Source organism: Paramormyrops kingsleyae, chromosome 16, assembly GCF_048594095.1.
Source record: "Paramormyrops kingsleyae isolate MSU_618 chromosome 16, PKINGS_0.4, whole genome shotgun sequence".
In the NCBI taxonomy this organism is placed as follows: Eukaryota; Metazoa; Chordata; class Actinopteri; order Osteoglossiformes; family Mormyridae; genus Paramormyrops; species Paramormyrops kingsleyae.
Window position 1 is genome coordinate 25,383,379 of NC_132812.1, and position 21,308 is coordinate 25,404,686.

At 48.0% G+C, this 21,308-nt stretch overlaps 1 protein-coding gene across 3 annotated transcripts in view; it reads right to left on the reverse strand.

Annotated features, from left to right (window-relative positions):
* LOC111852211 (FERM, ARHGEF and pleckstrin domain-containing protein 1-like) overlaps positions 1 to 21,308 on the reverse strand; it is a 59,676-nt gene that overhangs the window by 20,122 nt on the left and 18,246 nt on the right. For all 3 annotated transcript variants that reach the window (XM_023827833.2, XM_023827832.2, XM_023827831.2), the window contains exons 3-12: positions 6,407 to 6,511; positions 5,968 to 6,010; positions 5,573 to 5,651; positions 4,281 to 4,378; positions 3,922 to 4,036; positions 2,121 to 2,268; positions 1,475 to 1,570; positions 822 to 985; positions 402 to 470; positions 121 to 196 (exon numbers count right to left, since the gene is read on the reverse strand). In XM_023827833.2, the coding sequence (XP_023683601.1) occupies positions 121 to 196; positions 402 to 470; positions 822 to 985; positions 1,475 to 1,570; positions 2,121 to 2,268; positions 3,922 to 4,036; positions 4,281 to 4,378; positions 5,573 to 5,651; positions 5,968 to 6,010; positions 6,407 to 6,511 (993 nt within the window). The remainder of the gene's footprint in view (positions 1 to 120; positions 197 to 401; positions 471 to 821; positions 986 to 1,474; positions 1,571 to 2,120; positions 2,269 to 3,921; positions 4,037 to 4,280; positions 4,379 to 5,572; positions 5,652 to 5,967; positions 6,011 to 6,406; positions 6,512 to 21,308) is intronic.

Below are 21,308 nucleotides of genomic sequence, written 5' to 3' on the forward strand. Positions count from 1 at the left end.
TACTGACCTGCTTTCGGCAGCTGAATTAAACATAAGCTTGTAGACCACACTGAGTCATTCAGCGGCAAGGCTTCCTCGGCTAAAATGAGGGATGGGAGCAGAGCTGGAAGCACGACTGACCTCTGTGGGAACGTCCGAGCGCCGCAGGGAGGGCAGGAGAGATGGGCTGCTGCTGGACTGGATCTTACTGTGCTTCCTGGAAGACAGAAGCGGAATGGGAGGCCGGTAATGGTGCCCCATCCCGGCTCAGCCCAGGACACACACGCTTCATCAAACAGCCTCCTCGGCTACCTTTCCAGAGCATTCTGTGGCGATGTCCAGATCCAGCAGGCTAAAAGTGGACTGTAGACTACCTGCAATGTCCTAAAAGAAACACAATTCCAAAATACCCAAAGTCCTACCTTTCAAAAGGGATCTTTTTGAATTCCGAGTCCTTGACGTAATCAATCACCTGTTTCTGTGTCCGGCCGCTGAATGGAAGTACAGATGGAAGACATGGAGAGGACAAGACGGTGATGGAGAGAAGGAGGAGGTGACAGAACATGAGAAAAGAAATGTGTAAGACATGTTGTGGAATAACTCATAGTTATTTCAGCGATACCCATGTAGTAAATCATTATCTCCGTAACCATCAAGCAGTGTTTCCCAATCCGGTCCTCATGGACCCACAGTCGGTCCATGTTTTTGCTCCCTCCCTACTGGATGCTCGGAGGGAGCAAAAACATGGACCGACTGCGGGTCCACGAAGGACTGGATTGGGAAACACTGCCATAAAGTATTAAAAAATCTGTCCCAGTGTCTGCACCATCATCGGACTCTACCTGAACCTGAAGGAGGACCCCCTGGTGAAGAGCACAGGTTTGGGTTTGGGCTTGGGCTCCTCAAAGAGCCTGAAGAAGGCATGGTACTCCACACATATCTTCCAGAAGACCTTACAGTGGTCCCGGCTGACCATGAGGAACTCCAGGGTGTCCTGGCATGCGCTCTGCAGTAGGGGGCAGTCACACAGTAGCAGGTCAGCCGTACAGACTGCTACAGACAGCACAAGCAGGTTTGAACATGTTGCTGAATGAAGGTAAAATGGGAAAATTTTGAGTAGCTGGTATCCACAACAAGGAGGAGGGGATAAAATATGACTATTTTATTATTAAAATATATGACCCCAGATTGACAATCTGCTTCAAGGTTCTCTAGGTTCTAATCTCAGTTTAAACTCATACCGCAAATAAAAGAATGTTATTTACATGGTCAGCTTATGTTCAGCCATACACACACAATGACTGTTATACAATTTATAGCTGAATTATTCTGAGAGCCTTCCTATTATTAAAACACCTGACATCAATCTCTACAGTTGTAACAACTGAACCGAAGATGTTCTTCGTCTTCATCCTCATCATCATCATTCATTATCACTGTACCATAACGCAGCCCTTTTGTCTGAGACAGGGGTCACTATGAAAGAGGCACTCACATTTGGGTCCGGTCTGAGTTTGATGAGAAATCGCTTCCTTTTGAAACTCAGTTTTCGGACCTTTGACCAGTTGAAGGCGTTTATCTTCGTGTGCCCCTTCAGAAAACACATGAGGGGGGAAAAAACTCTCAGTCTGATGGCCCTTTCAGCACAATGATAAACGTTCCTTCAATTTCAGCAACACACAAAAAAGGAAAGAAAAAGCCAGTTCCCATTGGGGAAAATCTATAAACAAGAAAAAATAGCTTTCACTGTCTGCTTGCGGTGTTTTTAATGAGGAGGCTTTCTCTGAAACTACCAGAAATGAAGCCTCTCCTTCTATTGGGCAAAAGGACATTACTGTATATTCTGGGTAATATATTACTGTCCCAGAACTGAACATATGTTTATTTTGGACATGTACTCTCAACGTTCAGCCAGGGATATATAAGGGAAGGCTTCTTCGAAACAAAACAAATTATCCATCATAAAACAACAGCACTGTAAATGGGCTACATCAAAATGACCATTTTAACTGGGAACAAGCACGGATTTCCCATCAGAAAAGCAGGGCAAAAGGTTGAGTATCCAACTGGCCAATTAAGAAATACTAGCCAATTCTCAAACCTTGTACCCTAGTGACAGACCGGAAGAGTCCGCCAGTCACCTGAAAGACGAGGATTCCCGTGTGGGCGACAGCCAGGCTCAGTCTGCAGCCCTCCCGGTCTTTGGCTGGATGGAGACGCACGCCATACATCTCTAGCCGACGCGTGATTTCCAGGAGCTGGTAGTCAGACTCAGCCGGGGTCTGGCCTCTGGAGAAGAAAAACGAATCTGGTAACTCACATCGTGCCTCCATAGACAAGGAGCCTTAATGTCCAGATATAAACTGTATTTTAATTACTGACACGTGTTCAAAGCTTCCCGTAATGTCCTGTGAAGTAACAAGGAGGCTTAATCAGGAATGTCGAGCTAGCTAAATCATCAGTATTTACAGCTTCTACTGAATTGTATTATTGTCCTATTCCATCAGCTTGCATATGGTTTACAGCATACTTTCCACATCAGTTATAATTCATTTTACCCCATAAAATGTTGTAATTTAACTGTGCATTAGATTAACTTGCAAGAACAGTCATAAAACACTTCTTTGAAATGTGGCAAACAACTATTAGCCATGACTGTCAAACTAATTGCTCACTCTGAGACTTGCATAATTAACCACCCGATTGGACCTCAGACACTGACGTCATGTGACATTAATTCTGAGAAAGAGTAAACTGTTATGTAGGGACATGCCTGCACTGTAATGGAAACACATCCACCAGCATTGTCCTAAGTTGCATGTCACGTCGCTCGTGTATCTAGGAAAAATCCCTCGCCGTTCTTCCAAGCTCCGCACCAGGCGTATGCAGCATTTACTTCAGAGTTCCTGATCCCTAACTTAACGAGCTATCATAATGAAGGGTTCACTGAATGCGACCGTATTGCACTTGAGAGACGTGCAGTAGATGCACCTTCATGGCCGAGTTGTGAAAGCCAGCATAAACCTCAGCCAGCTCGACCGGGGGGCCCCTCCAACAGGAAGCTTCCCTGCCTCAGTAATTTCTGAAAATGACTTCCTGTTTCCTGGTGCGGTGCTTAATTAGTGACTGAATTCTCAGCGAGGTTACACCCGGAACGGTGTCTTGGCGTTATCACCAAATGGGAAGGGAGTGGCGAGGGGTGGGGGGGCAGGACGCGGGGCAGCGATATCTACTGCAGGCCTGTCGGCGGCTGGCCCTCCCTCTCCAGCTGTACAGATAGCAGGACGGCATCCATTACAGGCGGGAGTTAATGTCGGTGGCGAGTTGGATGGGCCCATACGAGGGGGAGACAAGAAAAGGATGTGGGGGCTTTCCCACCCTCTATCAGTCACCACTCACACACTCGATAGCGACTGTAATCGTTTCTGTAGGAAGTCATTCGCGGTTTCAGAGATGTTGACGCTGCTTCTATGACCATGCGACTCTGAAAATCGAAAGCCACGCTAAAGACATTTAAAAACGGAATGCGACCGTATTGCGCTTGAGAGACGTGCAGTAGATGGCACAGATCAGGGCAATAATCGGTAAATGGTTCTGCTGAAATGACTCTGTCCGGAATGAGTCCGGTGGAATGTGACTGACCTTTCAAGTGGCATTTTCCTAAAGGGATTAATTGTTAATGAGACATGAACACCATCTCTTCCACTTAATTGAACTGCATGAAGGATTATTATGGTGACATAGCATGCATGCACGCACACATATGTATACACTGCTCTCTCTCTCTCACACACACACACACATACAAGGGCAACATTTCTACTTTAATGGATGTCCTCCCAACTCCAATAAAGTCAATTAAGCCATTTCAACAAAACTGAAACATAACAAAAATGTCTTATTTAAAAAGCACACCCACACATGCCAGCCCACCAGACTCACACGTGCTTGCGATGGAAATCCACGATTCTGTCCATCAGGGCCTCCTGCTCGGGAATGTATTTATTGTAGAGGAGGTGCTGCCTGCTCTGCGTCTCGTCAAAGTCCCCGATCTCAGCTGGGGGGAGGAGAGAAACCTTTACTGTGGGGCTCCTCCGGGTACCAGGAGCTACGCAAGCGTTTCACGTGCTCTGCATGGAGAACGGCCAAAAATGGACGATGCACAGTGTAACAAGCAACAGGAAAGACAGAAGACACGTGTCTACACCTTCGGTAAAGGACTTTCTATAAAAAGTTTAAAGAACAACACAGACCACAGAAAATCAGACAATTCTAATAACCAGGTGCAGCCGTAGACTCACACTGAACAATGTGGGAGACCAGCAGGGCGGCGCTGCTTTCATTGCAGGTCAGCCGTCCACAAGCCAGATCGTATTTGATCTGCAAGGCAAAGAGGTACCTGGGAGGGTAGAGAAGAGGGCGAAAGTGACCAGTGTGCTAACAGACAACAGCCGATCTAGTTATTGTGGAGCTATGCAGTCACCCTAACCCTAGGAAAGCTGTTAACCACACTTGTGCTAGAACAGTGCTTTTCAACATAGTCCCCAGGAACTCTCAGACAGGCCATTTGCTTGTATCCTTCCCAGCTCCCAGACGGACACTCTAGGCATCCCCAAGGACTGGGTTGAGAAACGCCGCCCAAGGAAATATCCAGGTGTGAGATATGCTTTGGGTACTTGGTCAAACACGCCAGATGGAAACAAGTGGCACCAGCCACACAGACATGATAGAGATGGGACAAACTGGGCTCTGTCTCCTCGGGATTCATGTGTCAGCGAGGACAATAACAAAGCAGAGTTAATGTACAGTGGGAAAAGCTTCGACAGGACAGACAGCTTTACGCTAAACAAATATAAATCAGCATTCCGGAGCCGGTGGTCTTGGCGTTCTGTGGAAAAGGCATTCAGCATTGAGCAAAGGCCAGCACGGTGTTTACACAGCACACTGAGTCCAGAGACCCAAAAGGGACGGGAATGGACTGCTGGCTGCCCAGGACATGTTAGCCTAAATCTAGATTTCCGTTTTTTTTTTTTTTTTGGAAATTTGTAGATAAACATCTGCAACAACGGAAATATAGTTTTACAGATTTTTTTTTTTAAACTTAAAAGGAAATTATCTGAAACATTTGGGGGGGGGGGGGGGGGGTTAGTAGCTGTCCCTTGATTTTGGCAGCTGATGTTTCTTTGTCCTTCCCCCCGTTTTGCAGAATAATGCAGAAAATGCCGGCGCCTGGAGCCGTTCTGATTCATAAGCTTGCTCTTGGGGATAGAGCGCCCCGAATCTGGCCACCGGCAGCAGATGGACCAATCAGCTCATGACGAGCAGCCAGTTGCTTTGCTGAAGCCTGCCATAACCCAAACAAGGCCCCCATTCTCAAGAACAGCTGAGGGCAGCTCCGGTCCACTAATCTTCCAGCTCTGGGGGGAGAAAAGACAGAATAAATCTGCCCGGGTTCCGGCTCGAGCCAGGCTGGGGGGGGGAGGTACTGGCTCGATAGGCAGCGTGCAGACAGCTGCAGATAAGGAACAATGGAGGCCGGAGACGAGGTGGAGGAACGCGGTGAGAGGCAGGGACACTCTGCTGCTCAGCTTACCTGGTGAGCTCTTCCACCAACTGAGCCTGGTCTGGAGGGAAGAATTTCACCACGAACCGCAGGATCGTGTTCTTGGGCTCTGCAAGGACACGCCTTATTACAGTTTTACAATGACATATTTATCATTCACGCATACTCCTTAAACCTGATATACGAGAAATGATATATTAAAAATAAACGTTAAGGCAAAGCAAACAGCGATTCTATTTTTGAGAATTTCCTGTTTCCCCACACAAACTTGCAACGATTTATAGGAGTTCCAGCTGAAAGCCCAGCCGCCCTGCTTATATAAGACATTCTCGCATGCAGGGGCTCTGCAGGCCCGTCTTCTGCCTGTTGCCTGCGGTTATGGCGTGCTGGCTGGGTCGGGGGGGCTCCCCCGGGGGGACACTCACGCGTGATCTGCTTGCCGATGGGTTTTAACAGGTCCAGCCAGACCTGTGGAAACAAACATGGAGTCAGAGCCTGCTTGGGGGGGGGGGGGGGGGTGGGGGGTCCACTGATACTCCCCCAAGTATGTAGGCACAGCTGGTGGCAAGGAACAGAGCTGGAAACTCGGGGGGTATAGCATCTGGCTTCAAAGTGTGACCCCCCTCCGTTAAATTTGCCTGTTTTTGAATTTAACTTGCTGTCTTGGCTCTGTGTGGATGTTTCTTGCTCGAGGATATAAATGTTGTCTCTCACAGATAACTGCCTTCTCTTTGATGGCCCCTGAGATGATCTGCTCAGCACTACAGACCTTTTGTAGCCCAAGACGGGGACTAATCAGCACCGCTCACAACAGAGGGATGGAATTCCGATGAACAAAAGGCCGTTTTTTCGACGAAGACTCACAGTCATCTTGCGCTGGTTTTGGAACTCCAGGCCAAAGTAGTCCCCCTCGATCAAGTTCAGGTGGGCGCAGACCAAGTCAAAGAGAACCTTGCCGGGAACCCGTTGCTGCAACACAGAACAAAGCAAAACCAGAGACACCATGAATCACTACGACACGGAATAATGCTCAGATACCCATGTAGCCAGGGAGACACCAAAGAATCAAGGCTGAGAGACTGACCACCATGGTGGCCATGTCAACATGCGGTCAACATTACTCAAGGTCCCGTCCTCAAACAGACTATCAATTGGCAGCCCACTTCCTCTAAGAAACCCAACTGCATAGATTACTACATCCATCCTATCCAACCACACCAGCAGAGCTGGGCTGCGAGTGCCAGCACTACCAACTTAGCTGGAGCCCAGACCTGCCCCGATGGGGTGATACACCACTGGTAAAAGAATTCGGGCCCAACTGCCATGACTAAGCCTGCTGGAGTAGAAGCAGAGGCACAGCACCAAACAGAGGTTCTGGAAACCCTTGTAAAACCAACAGAGAGGCAGAGGCCACACTGAACTATAGAATTACGCAAGTTCCTCCTTTTTTTCCAATGGGGCTTTTGCCAGCAGCTGAAGAAAATGGAGATGGGGGGGGTTCACTACAGTAGCTGATTCACTACCAACTATGGGCCACCCCCGATTAAAAGCAGATGTCGAGTGAACTGGAAAGCGAGTCTTCACGCTAACAGTCTATCGCAGTGTTTTCCAATACAGTCCTTGGGGACCTACAGAGAGTCCACATTTTTGCTCCCTCCCAGCTCCCGGAAGAAAGCATAAATGTGAACTGTCTGGCAGGGAGCTGAGAGGAGCAAAAACAGGGACTGACTGTGGGTCCCTGAGGACCAGATTGGGAAAAACTGGTCTATTAGAGCATTTAATACATGGCAAGTATCAGGCGGGGGAGCAGTGCATAGTCGGGTACAGGTATATCATATAAATGTACTTTGTAAATAGCTGTGTGTATATTAGTAATGCTAGTTTTTTATATCTTTATACAATCATAACCACAGGGGTGGGGAAGTTACTAACAAAAGTTATAAATTACAAACAGTAGAAAGTTCAGGTCCAGAAAGTACAAATCCAGACCAAGCTTTTGTTTCAACAAACCAGTTGAGTAATCAGACTGATTTTTTATACTCAACTGGATGCTTGAAACAAAACCTTGGTCTGCATTTGTAAAAAAAAACAAAAAATAGTCTAAAACACTTCCTGCATTAGATATTTATAGATGTAACTGTCTTTGTGTTTACATATCTCTCATTGTTTAGAAGTTCCTTTTCTGTGTTGAAGAACCAGAACAGAGTAATGCAGCCTCGACACACCCAGGAGAAAATCAACTTCCTTTGCAGAGGGAACAAGCATGTTGTGAAGGATGTTCCTCCCCTGAAAAACCTGGGACGCCTATGCCAGAAACACGACATAATGATGACACTGGATAGCCTTTGTAAATAAGGGCAAGGTGGAAGACAGCTATATCCTCTAACACAAGGGCTCTTTCTCCCTTCAGTGCTGAAGGTGATCTGCCGGATACCCTGCCATTTGTACATTTAAACCACCTTAATCTAAACAGCCCATGAGGTCTCCTTGGAATTCACGCATCACTCCGTTTGCAAACGTCAAGCCAAGGGCATCGGATGGCAGGGGACTCGAATCTCACGCATCCGGTTAGAAACTCCCCTCAGAGGACCAGCCTGACATCAAAGGCAATTATATAAAGCAGCCGACTGAGTCACGGCAAATCAGGGAACCTCGGGAGAGCAGCTGAGCAAACAGCGCCCCATGGCTACTGGAGGCGGAGGTTTCTCCAAGCTGGCACCTGGATAAGACACACGACACCTCCATCAAAACGAGCCACATCGTGGTGCAACAGTGCGCAATAAAAACGTTCTTACTCAATGGTCTTTTACATTCACACCCGCCCCTGCCCCCCAGTCTTCCAGGAGTCCTGCATAGTCTACGCCCTGCAGGCAGTCTAACAGGCCTGGGCGTCAGCATCTACAACCATTCTCCAACCCCAGCCGAACGACACATCTGTAGTCATGTCTGAGGCCTAGTCATAGGTCAGTTCTCTCAGCCTGGCATGACCACAGGGATCTGGCCCAAGTGCCAATGCTCTTTCTGCATTTCATATTTTAAGGGACCAGAAAGTGTAATGCGCAAACTCTCACTCAGTCCACTTGTTAGCCTACAGAGGCTAATCACCACTGTAGCCCGCTATCAAAGCGTCATTGCTAATATCCCAGCAGCGACTGCATTCCTTCACAGCGCAGACAGAGCCTGAGGCTAACCCTTTCCCGGCACTGTGGCGGGGGTTGAACCCGCCTGTCAAATCTGCAACAGGAGACAGTCTCATCCCGTCTCCTCCAGGATCCGACCAGGCGACTGATGGGAACGTCGTCCGGAGTACAGAGGGTGCTCAGCATTCCTAGTTGAAGGTCTGGAATTTCCAAACCGGCTGTGAATTAGGTCGACCTTCAACCCGCTGGTACCCACATCGGGAGCCCTCTGCCAGGGGCGACGTTCTGCGTGCTCCAAATGCACGCGCTTCAATACGCCGTGGAAACCACAAATATGGCCGCCTCGCTGTCCAGCTCCGAGCAGCCTTCCATGAAATGGTAAATGGCTGGCCCTTCACTCCGGCCACGGAAGCTTGGCTGCCGACTCCCAAATTCATACTGTGAAGCGTTTATGGAATAAACCCCAGGCTTTCTGAGAGGCGAGAAACATCTCAAATCCTCGAATAGGAGTCCACATGAGGACGTTGCTAGTACTGTGAGAAAGCTTAAGGACTGGGGTTAAAGGCACTGTTATGAAGTCAGACACTCGCTGAGAATAAATAGCAGAGATGGTTCTGCATTCAGCCCCTGTCCTCACTGTGTGGGGCCTGTCAGTATCAATGCCTTTTGGAGCTTGGGGGCCAGATAAAGCTTCTGTTCACCTTCGCCTGTATCGGAAGTTATCAAAGTAGCAGAGATCCCGCTTAATGTAGTTTGACTTTTTGCTGGTTTGCAGGGTGCTGTAAAAATCCGCTTCATTGTTCTGATAAGGCAGGAGCTTCAAGATATGGTCGCTTCTATTCAGAATGTCCGACGTTTTAAAGGCAAAAGAAAAGGGCTCAAATATCTGTGAGACTCCCAAGGTTTGTGATACATTTCAGCCTGGTGTTTCTGAGGTATCTGCTTTCCACAGCGCCAAGAAAGATGAACTTTCGAGCAAACCGGGATGACCGAACATTGCAAGTGGAAATGGTCACTATACAAACTTAGCCAAACACACCTCGGGGTGCGATTCATCCCCGGGGGAATTCCTGAGCTCCCACTTTGAGAGTCACAGGAATGCGTCAGCACAATGGTCGCAATCACAAATGGAGAGAGTAAGAGAGAAAGCCCCCCTCCCCCACCAAAGTTCAACACTTTGTCCTAGTAAGCGGAAGCAGAAAAAACAGAGGTATTCCTCCCCTTCTGTGTAACTCCTAAACAACAGTCCATGATGTAATGTTAAGATGAATAACTCATCATCTTCTTATTCTAAATGGACCACAGACCAGTTTATCGGAATGCCCGATTCTGTCCAGGGTCCAGTACGAGAAGAAACCTTTCAGATTTTGGCCTGCCGACTGACGTCGACTCCTCCAACACAGCATGGGGGCACACAGTGATTTACATTCCTTAGTCCAAATGATTCATTTGTCATCAGTGATTTAATTAGAGGACTAAAAGAGGTATAATGTCAGCAGAATTTGGTAATTCAGGTCCAGAGAGTAAAAGTCCAGACCAGGATTTTGTTTCAACCAACCAGTTGAGGACTCAGACTGTAACTCTTTATACTAAACTTTGAAACAAAATCTTGGCCTGGACTTTTACTCTCCGGACTTGAATTATCCAGCTCTGGCTGTGGGTAGATGTTTCTGCTAAAAATTTAGAAGAAATTCTGTCTGCCACATTGAGCCGTAAAAAGCAAATGAATGATTCACACTCACGTCCCCCAACAGACCCACAGAATGTGGTCATTCCCCTTTCGGCTGGGGATCGGCACTTGGGGAATCCCGTGCACAGGGAGGAAGTATGAAGCTGCAACCCGCTTCCCATGACCTATGATCCCCATGGTCATTTTTACCCAATCAGATGAGCGGTACAGACATGTATATTTACCCAGTGATGTCAATCTCACGGGCAGGAAAACAATCAATCAGCCGAATGTGCAAAATGCACCCAATTTAAGTTCTGATTTTGCCAGTGGGGAACGGCCGTAACCTGAGCTAAGGAGTCACTAAGCTCCACCAGCATATTTTCAGGTTATGATACTGGCTCCACACCTCTACCCAAGACACCGTCACCTTAGGGGTGACGCATGGAGGCGGGGGCACCTCCACCTGAGCTGAAGGCCTGTCATAATCAAGGGGGGTGTAGGCCACAGAGACAGCGTGGCAGTGACAAAGGCAGCTGGGGGTGTGTAAAGCCAAGTGTGGGTCTGTAAATTTAGCCATGGGCCAGTAAAGGGCGCCATGGGGCTGTAAAAGCAGCCGTGGGCGTGTGAAGGCCGCCATCGGTCTGTGAAGGCCGCCATCGGTCTGTGAAGGCCGCTGTGGGCTGGTAAACGCTGCCGTGGGCTGGTAAAGGCAGCCGTGGGTCGGTAAAGCCAGCCGTGGGTCGGAAAAGGCTGCCGTGGGTCTGTGAAGGCTGCCGTGGGTCTGTGAAGGCTGCCGTGGGTCTGTGAAGGCTGCTGTTTCTCAATGGATAGTGATGAGCCAAAAGGCAGAAGACAGGAAGTCTGGGAGTAAAGACCTACCGGACGACGTTGGTGTGTGGGAGCGGCCATGCCTTCTTTAAGATACAACAAATGCCGGCAAATTACAGGAAGTGCATGGAAATTCACATGGTGAGCAAAACAAATAGGATTCAACATCAAAGCATATTGTACAGCCATTAACAACAGCAGCGCGCGACACAGAAGGCAAAATAGGGTATTCAAGCAAGAAAGAAATTACACTACTCATCGGAAGACTTGACTGTCACCTTGAGTCACAAAAGCAGTTACCTGACACCACAGAAGAAGAAAAGGCCATTAATTCAGGACAACAACACTGATTAAGGTCTGATTCTGGGATAATATACTACCTTCCAGAAAAAATTGCTTAGGACCACGGGGGCGAAACAGGTTTCTGACACAAAGAAAAGCTTGGCTACTCAGTGTGCGCCTGTAAGGGGCTCGGATTACAGATCTGGAACGTTCTCAGCCACTCTACTGCTGCCATGACCTGAGGATAAAAGTCAGCATTCATTTACTAGACCTCTCAAAAATACTACCACAAAAAGTGAAAATTACAGCATGGAAATCCATGATAAAACGACTGCAGACACAACCAAGCTCAGAAAAAGCTGCTAGCTTTCTGACAGTGTTTATGTTTTGCCCAAGATCTGAATAATTTCAGATGTGATGAAAAAATTAACTCATCTATGCGACTTCTATAACTCTATGTCCAGCACAAGGTCCTTGTTGACTCTGGAGCCCATCTGAAGATATACGGCACACGGAAGAGGGGACCTCCAGCAGAAACACCACTGCAGTAAGCAAAGGATAGAGGACGTCATTTGGCAGGACGAAAAGCCTATCGTCACTGTCAGACGAAAACGCCACGATTGTGGCTTTTTACTATGGATGGAATATGCTCATTCTCTGTGTACTGATAGCGTCTGATATCTGACTGACCAATGAAAAGATGTTTTATGAAGTCATCTCTTTAACTAGTATTTATGTTTGTACTAGTTAACATTGGTATTCATGATGGTCGTTTGTATGGATTACTTTATATTGCTAATTTTAACAACAAATTTTAACGGACACAAAAAATTTGCCTTGCTGGCAACAATCCACAAAAGTCCATTTAAATCATTCACTGATGGCTGTGTAAAGACACATTTCTATTTGCAGTGCCGAGGGTGCCTCATTTAGTTGTTTTAGGTTTGTTTTGTAAAGTAGTTTCTGAGAAAATGTGTTCTTTCACGCTCCTGAAACAATGGATTTTTGGAAACACGAACTTTCCGTTTGAGAAGTTAAAGCAGTACCTGACCCTGCCAGCCGAATGTGCATTTGCCCCCCCCCCCCCCCGACCTGTCCAGCCAGTACAGGCCCCTGAGCGAGAAACAGCCAAACGTGTTTGTTTCACTGAAAGTGAGGCCAGCTGCTGCCTCGCAGCCTCTGACACAGACTCCATCCTCCCCGCAGAGTCTGTATAACGCAGAGAAACAGAGGAACGATTCCCAGAGCTCAAAGTGAGACTCTTATTAGAACTGCAAGATGTAGGTGTTTGGCACACTATTCCCTGTGACATATGCCTAAATTAATTACAATTTAATTAAATTCAATTACAGGTTAAGTGTAGGGGACACAATCTGCACGTGCATTCATAACTGTGCGGAACACTGCAGAACTGCGCTTCCCTGCCATATGAAACTGCTGGTGGACGACAGCGATATGCTGCACCACAGAGAAGATAAACACAGGAATGATGTGTTAGTGGAAAATGTAAGGTAAGAAAAATGTTCAGCGTTTTTCCCTCAAGTTAAACTTTAGGCCATAAATTATTTTCCCTCTAAAAACACAGAGGGCTGTTTTTTTCGGAACTTTGTGAAGAACAACTCCGAAAACAGAGAAGCCAGCAGGTCTCAGCACAGCTTAAGTGCCGCTCAGAGGAAGCCAGTGAATGACGAACAGTGAGGTGTAAAAATAAAACAAAGACCCTTCAGTAGAGAGGGATCTCTCTCACTGCCACAGGCTGAGCAAACACTTTATCCAGGGCCTCTGAAATTACGCACCAGGAGACCTACCGACTATGGGGCCCTAAACCAGTAGCCGTGGGATACTGGGGTCCTAAACCAGTGGCCGTGGGACACTGGGCAGAGGCATCCCGGCATTATTACTCATATAGCACCTACCTGTGACTTCCTTGTTGGACCAACACCACAGCAAACAAGCCAAGAGCCTCTCTCTTGTTAAGTGAACTCACTGGTGATACAAGCTCCCATATCGAGAACAGGGAGTCATTCGCAGGAACAGCCTGTCTGCAAAAATGGACTAAATCCTCACTGTCAGGAAAACACACAGCATCTAGGACAATTATAAATGATTCCTTGTAGGATGCACCTGAAACAGACAAAAAACAGAAGATTCCAGCTTCCCAATTGTTTGGTTTTGTCCATATCAGATAGTTACAGAAATATCACCACCTCCCTGCTTACCAAGAGTAATAATCACGTTCATCTTTACGTATGGTCACTCCCCGATGTCAATTAGTTTTTTAGCAGCCAGAAAGAAGTCCAAGATCAGCAGGAGATGTACTGTTTAGTGGACAAGAAATGTGACCAATTGGCAAGTAACAGGGAGTAAATCACAAGGGATATTTTAATAAAAACCTTTAAGTGAAATACTTGTTAAATAATGACAAATAACTTCTGGCAGCTGAAACCTTCTGACACCAAGTAGCTCTTTGATATGATCTTCATCTGCACTGATGGTCATGCTTAATACCGCTTAGCCTTGGAGAAGCAGTTGCTGCAGATTAAGCTTGGCTGGCTACACTCCTGTCCTTGTAAATAGTCCAGCATGCTGAACGGGTGCCTAGTCAAGGGAGCAGGGGCATGAGGTGGGCAACGTCTGTAATGCCAATGTCTGTAATGCCAACATGGATCAGGAGTAAGAGGGAGGGGCAAAACAAATCCCACAGATGCCCCAAACCTCTCAAGATCATGGCAAACCCAGGGCAGTCATAAAAACACAAATCACTCCCAAAGTCTGGTTTACCGAGGGTGTTTGGTGGCTTGCATACAATGGGTCATTTTACCTATGTACTTACCATTTTAATGGAGCACAGCCCAAGGGCTAGAGCGAAACACACAGGTCAGCATATCTGGAACAGACATGCTAAATATGGCTGCTGGCATAGCTTGTATCAATCTGTGGTACTTTTTATCCCCCCCTTTTGAGCCTAATTTTGGTTACTTCCTCTTTTAACGGCCATATTTTCCCATAATTCTCCAAAGCTAACCTGGATGTCTTGAAACATTCAGCGTCCACCAGGGCTACTCCCATTTTTACACGTGACAGCTCACACAGAGCTATGTAGCGAAGTCAGTAGCTAAGGCATTAAACGGCATGATCTATTGGTAAGAGGAGGAAGCTGGGTTGAAATGAAGAATGAGGCTGGACGGTTCCCTTCTCATCATCTCCTGTAAAACAGGCCGTGACGGTTCAGCCTGGGCACAGCAAATGCTGATGGGAGGCGTGGCACCAATAAGGAGTCACTGCCAAGGTGCCAGCTGGAAGACAGGCAAACTGACAGCTGGCTGTCGACAGCCAACCATCAAATAAGAGAATCACAGCTTCTCTTGAAGGCTGTCTCCAAACCCCCTGCAAGCCGATTCTTTGAGTACTTGGACAACAGTTATCAGTCATCTCATGGCTTCCCGACAAATAACTGAATACCGTGTTGATAAGTCACTGCTATAACAAATGAGACGAGCCCTGTCTACTATTTTGCCCGGGACAGGCTCCAAGCACCTGCCCACGATCCCATCCATCATAAATGAAGACAGGTGAGTGGATGTTACTCGACCACGTGTGCCAACAGTATGGAAGACAGTAGTCCTGCAGATAAATGACGACTCGGGAGAACGAATTTTCCACAAATGTCTTCCACAGACGTGTCAGTTATCGTACAAAAAGGCTTTACGGGTAGAGCGCAGCGGGAGATGAATCAGATGAATTCCCCCAACCAATCAAGACAACATAAAAGCCAACTAAAGGAACCTGAAGGGAAATGCTGTGTAAGGCAGAGTGCATGTCACATCTCCTCGTCATGGGGACACCGGGGCTCCAAATCCTAGGAGAACATCTTGCCCACCAACTTGACCTCATTTCTCTAAATTTAATCTCACCCTGAATTTGGGCACTACCTAGAAAGAAAGACAGACCATGAGCTGGTACACAAAGAACATCATTATAGCTCATTGTTGCAGAAACTTCCCGATATCAAAGTTTCTTCACCTGTCACAATACTGCAGATTTTCACTCATCCTTGTAAAAGTTGGCTTCAAGCCAGTCTAACTGAGGAGACACTACTGTCCATGGACGTGCTGGGGGGGGGGGGGAGATGGTTTCCCTAGTGAGAATACCCAGGGCGACCAAAAAACCTGCATTAAAAATACATCAAGGGAACTCGAGCCAATGGTTTGCCATGTGCCTTCATGCCAGAGAGAGAGAATCTGACACAGCTGTGACCAAGCCCCATTCGTCACTGTCGGTCACCCCAGTAGACATTACAAATCAATAGCCAGACAATCTTTCCATCAAGAATGACTTTTGAATTTAAGTGAAAAGGGACATGAACCGGGACACCTGCAAGGCATCACCTGACGTCAGACCAATGGCTGAGAGACCTCCTAGCGGCCTGGCTGTCTATCCAAATAGCTGGCCACATAGTGCTTCATCACCACCTTCCAAACACTCTTAACGGACCTTGGAATGAAGAGGTTCTCATTATACTCAGTGAGGAGCAAACGAGGAGAGAAATCGGCTTTGCTTTCTTAAAAACAAATCCTCCAGTAAACCAAAAACTGTCCTCATAGAACGGACTGGACCATCAATTCTTCAGAATGCAACTATTGGAGGAAAATAAAGGGGCTTCTATCCCTACACTGAACACCAAGCCCATTTTGTACATGAGGAACGTTGGCGTTTCACTCACCGACACTGGTAGGGGCTGAACTCGGGGACACATTAATCACACAGCTTTCACACATGACAATGCCGTGTCCACGTGTGGCAGCTGGACTGGTGACCAGACGTTTGCATGTTTAAATCACCCAGGGCTGAAACTGCCACCACATTCGAGGTCACATTCCACTCCACAATTAAAATGATTGTGATTTATTGCACGCTTCACGGAAAGAATTAAGAGGCTAGTGAGCAATAGAGAGAAGAATGTCTGTGAATGTCTCAAACAGCCGATTAAATCTAACAACGATTGGCACATTCTTCAGCTCCATCTTCTGTTCTTGGATGTTTTCGCTTTAAGCAAGAGTGAAGGAAGATGGTAGTGAGGAATGAAAGGACTAATCGTGCAAGGGTTTGTGGTCTTAAACTGTCCAACACGTTGCGCTAATATGGTGATCATGAAGGAGAGGCTGAGAGGAGGAGAATTATCATGATTTATCATCAACTCTCACGATTCTCAACGCCTCAGAGATCATCATCCAGATGAAGCCACAATCAAAACAAACAGCATTAAGGCTTAAAGAGTTATCAAAAATAGCTGGCTGATTAAGACATTTCATTTCGCTTGATCTCTGCTTTGGTGCTTAGCAGCTACTAAAATCCACAAACAGTAAGCCTATATGTGACGTGGACAGGAGATAGGACTCCAATGTAATGACTAAGAGGAGTTGCTTATGATTCACAGGGCTGCTGGGTGTCATGGTGACACCATAGCGATGGTGACGTGTCACAGACTGAGCAGGACCCGGTCGGGATGACCTGAAATCAGTAACAGTCCAGCATCGCCTAATTTTTATGCAAGTAAGGCCAAGAGCAAATGAACTGTTATTCGGTCTTTCGGTGTTATTACTATGGAACAAAAATCCTGGTTTAAACTCCTTAGCTCATTTTCAAAGAATTTCACAGTTTAGTCAGCTTGAAAAGAAAATTATTTAGCTGGATCGACTCAGGTTACGTATTCTGCCTAAGTGTACCACAGCAAAGCTGTTCTCTGGACACAGGTGCCGAACCTGAAACATTCCAATTCCTTCACTTCATGTCCAATCAAGTGCTCTGGTGACCCGTTTGCCGTGGTCTGCCGTCGTTCACCACTGGACGAATGGCCGGATTTCGGTGACATGTTCTGCTAAGATCGCACATAGACCACAGCAGCTGTTTACCAGGCCAAGTCGGCCGAGCTGACCGGGCCAGTGGCTGCCTCCGAATCTGTGAAACACCCCTTAAAGGAACAGCTCCCATTATGTAAGCGCAGTGGGTGAAAGCCAGCTTTCACAGGGCTCACCATGAGTCGCCTAAAACCGGCCTTCTGACAAGAATGGAAAACCGGAAGGGCTCACAAAAGACGCCTTGTTGTTCCTGCTCCAGAGAGCTAAAATAAAAAGGAGCTAAAGAGAAGCTCATTGATAAAAAGGGGGAATTTGCAGAACATCGGGAACTTGGCAGCACTTGTGATGCCTGAGGGCCAAATTAGATTTCCTGATTTTACCCATCGCTGCTCGACACGATTTGCTCTTGGCAGCTTTACGTAACGGCAGTCAGCAGGGTCTGGGGGGGGGGGGCTTTCCTATTGGGTTCCTAGGTTAAGGAACAAGACGTGTCAGCCCCCAAAAACGCTTCATGGGTCCGTCTGGGCCAGGCCTCAGGAGCCACCCCCACGGAGCTATACTCTTACTAGTATGAATGACCGAAAACATGATCTGTAACGACAGCGACAAGATGGCAGAGGGGGAGCCATTGTGAAAAGGCCGCCCTAGCTAACCGCTCCGTTTGCAGCATGCGAGTGAGCAGTAGCGCGAGAACAGCAGTCTAACAGTCACTCAGAGCACGTTCCATCCTCAGTACGCGGACGGCCGTTTCCTGACAGTGATGATTCGATGACAGACATGGCTGACTCACAGAGGCTCTCAATTTACACTGCTGCTGCGCTCCAGAAACATGCACTTCTTTCAAATTCCACTTATTCTCAACATTTTTTCCCCCACAAAAAATAAAATGGTGTATGTTATTAACTTGTACCACATCATTTTAAAAAAGTATATAAAATGCACACCAAATGAGAACCCACTGTAGTGAAAAACTGGTACAAAGAAAACTTAAAAGACTGCCATGTAATGACACATACATCTTATTGCTTATTGTTGATTACAGACACTATAAACTAATATTTCTTGTTTTGTTTAGCTGGCACTGGCTGACAGACGTTCCCAGGCATGTGGGCAGGTAACTGCCTTGCCCTTAGTCACCATGCCACCTGCGGGCCTTACAGCAGCCCTGCAGGTCCTTATAGAGCAGGCAGTGCTGTTCTGGCACGGCCTCGCAGTGCTAATTAATTACTCATTCATAATTTATGTGTAGGGGCACCACAGATGATACTCACACATGTGCAGACTGACACGGTGACAAGGACCCTAATGAGCACTGGGGCGATGGGGCAGGATCAGCCCGAAACATGGAGCTGGCCGACAAAGTCCAGGGCACCTGATGTTCCCCTTGCAACCTCCCTTGAAAAGCGACCTTCCCCCCCGCAGAGGGTCGAGAGCCTGAGCCTCTCCGTCACCTGAAGCCACTTTGCAATCTCCAAGCTGACACTTGACAGCAGGCCACTTTCCTTAATTACTTAAATCTTTTTTAAATTTGGGGGGGAGGAGCTATTTTCGGAGGACTGATGTAATAGTAGTAATGATACAAGAAGGAGACCAACTCAAAAACAAGGTGCCCCTAACCTAACCTTGCAGGGCGAGCTGGAGCTCGATATAAAGAGCAGATGGACCAGACAAAAATGACAGTGATGCTGAAGACTCTGGAGCAACACGGGTAGCGCAGCACGGAAGCCACGTGGCGACGATTAGCCTAATGGGCTCGTTAGCATTCCGGCAGGAGAGGACAACTGCATGTGCACCCCAGGAGGTGGGGGGCTGGGGCATCACAGGCCTCAAAACCTGGAGGCCCAGCTGGTGAGCTCCACTGTCATCTCAACGCACCCCCCCCCCCCAAGCCAAAAGCTGCATGGAAAATCCCCCAGCAGCTTACAGAACATCTGCAGAGCGACAGCGATTCCGCATCCTCGCCGGCCCGGCTGCCGAACGGCTCCTCCGTTTCCATGGCGACAGCCCCGGCAGGCGGCCGGCGCACTTGTGCACGTGAGCTAGCGCTGATGGTAAACCGGTGGCAGTTTAACATAACCTAGTCATTATAGAACTATATTTAACTTCAATCCTTTGGGATGGAGAGGCGATCATCCAGGGGGACGGAGTTTATAACGCATTCCATAGGCAGGGGGCATCGTGAGGTTATATTTGCACGAGAGGCATGAATTGCTACCTTGTAAAGGAGTGCGGCAGTGCGCCCCCATACAGCACAATCTCCGTGCTGCCTTATTAACGGCTGAGCTCTGGGTGTCTTTAATAGGCCCTGTGGTGCAACATTATACACCCATCAACATTTTACTGCCTATAAGCCACCATCACTGCTTTCTATTTCCATTTCTTGCTCAGCTGACGCAGCCTGCAATTCCACCCATTCAGATAGCTGGATATTTTACTGGAACTCCAGGGCGGTACAGAAGATTCCCTCCTAGGGCTCGAACCCAGTACCCTTTAATCCAGGTCTTTAACTTCTGCGGCACTGGCCAATTCCTTTGTTACCGCCACACCCTCCCAGACCCCCCCCCCCCGCCAAGACATCCCGCCGTCTGGCTCAGTTTAAAATTTAACGATGGGCTCCCACCCCTGTTGCGTGTGAGCTGGGGGGCCGCGGTGTGCGAGCCAGCTCAGACCATCTCCCTGGGATACGGGGAGAGCCGAGGAGAGGGCACCCCCGCCGCTCCCACCACCCCGGCGTCTGTAATATGGGCTGGCAGGGATACGCACAGCCGCTCATTCCAAGGGCTCATGACCTAAGCAGGTGCCGCCTCTCAGTGCCACGCGACACGCAAAAAATGGCAGATCGACACGCGTCTGAGAAAACATGGGCTAACATTTCAAAAAGCTAAAAAAAAAAAAACAGAGTGGCACACAGATAATTTCCTTCAAGTGTAAAACAGGAAGCATCCACAGCTACGAGGCCCAGTATGCATCACTGCTGGCAAGCCTGCGGGATACAGTGGACCGACACGTTCCAGCACTTTCCAAAGAGGCACCGTCCCATTTTCAATGCCACTCCGATTCGAAAATGGCAGCCAGAAAAGGTGCGAAAGGCTAAATGCCAGACTTTTCCTTCGTCCTTATCGGCGGGGGACGCTCCGGCCCGCGATGATGGACGACGGCCTGTCGGATCGCTTAGCGTACCCGTTCCCCACAGGAGCTCCTCCGCTGCCACTCCGTAGCAGGGCGCCACAGACAGATGGCAACCTCTGGCGTGACCCAGCTTTTGGCTGCATGGAGATATGGGAGGAGGAAGCCAGGCTGCTTGGGGAGCCAGATAAATTTGGCTGAGCCAAATAAATCAATAAACCGAACCCACGATTTCCCACTCAACACAGGGGTTTAATTCTGTCAATCCCTCAAGAGCACAATCGACGAAAAACTCAAAAGCTTGACGAGTGATGAGTTTGTGTACGCATGCTATTTCAGTACATAAGCAATTCAGTGCAGAAGCTACCATTTGGGACACTGAATAATAGCACATTTTTAGGAGAAGAAAAAAAAAAAGGGTGCCTCTTTCACCATGAAGACGATATTCTCAATGAAAATGCGGAATAAGCCGAGAATAGGGAGCCTTAAATGCGACCCCACTTACATCCCAGGGGAGACTTTCATATTTCCCTGGACCTACACCAGCAGCTCCGCGCCCAGCCACCAGAGAGCACAGGCAGAAAACAATGCCCTCCGTCCGAGGAAAAAGTGGGTCATTCGGCGCACCAAGGGGTTAAGCAGCTATAAAGTGATCAAGGCATACCTGGCAGGGCCGACTGAAATGTAAAAATGCGCGTGGGGGAGTCTGCCCTCATGCTAATCATGCTGGGGGTAATTATCTCCTTACAGGGCCAAACGTCGGCTTTCCCGTGCAGCAGCGTGACCTGCTGAGGCACTAAAAGCCGGAGGGTGTAGCGACGGAGGCTACCGGGAGGACAGGGAGGGGGGGGGGGGGGCAC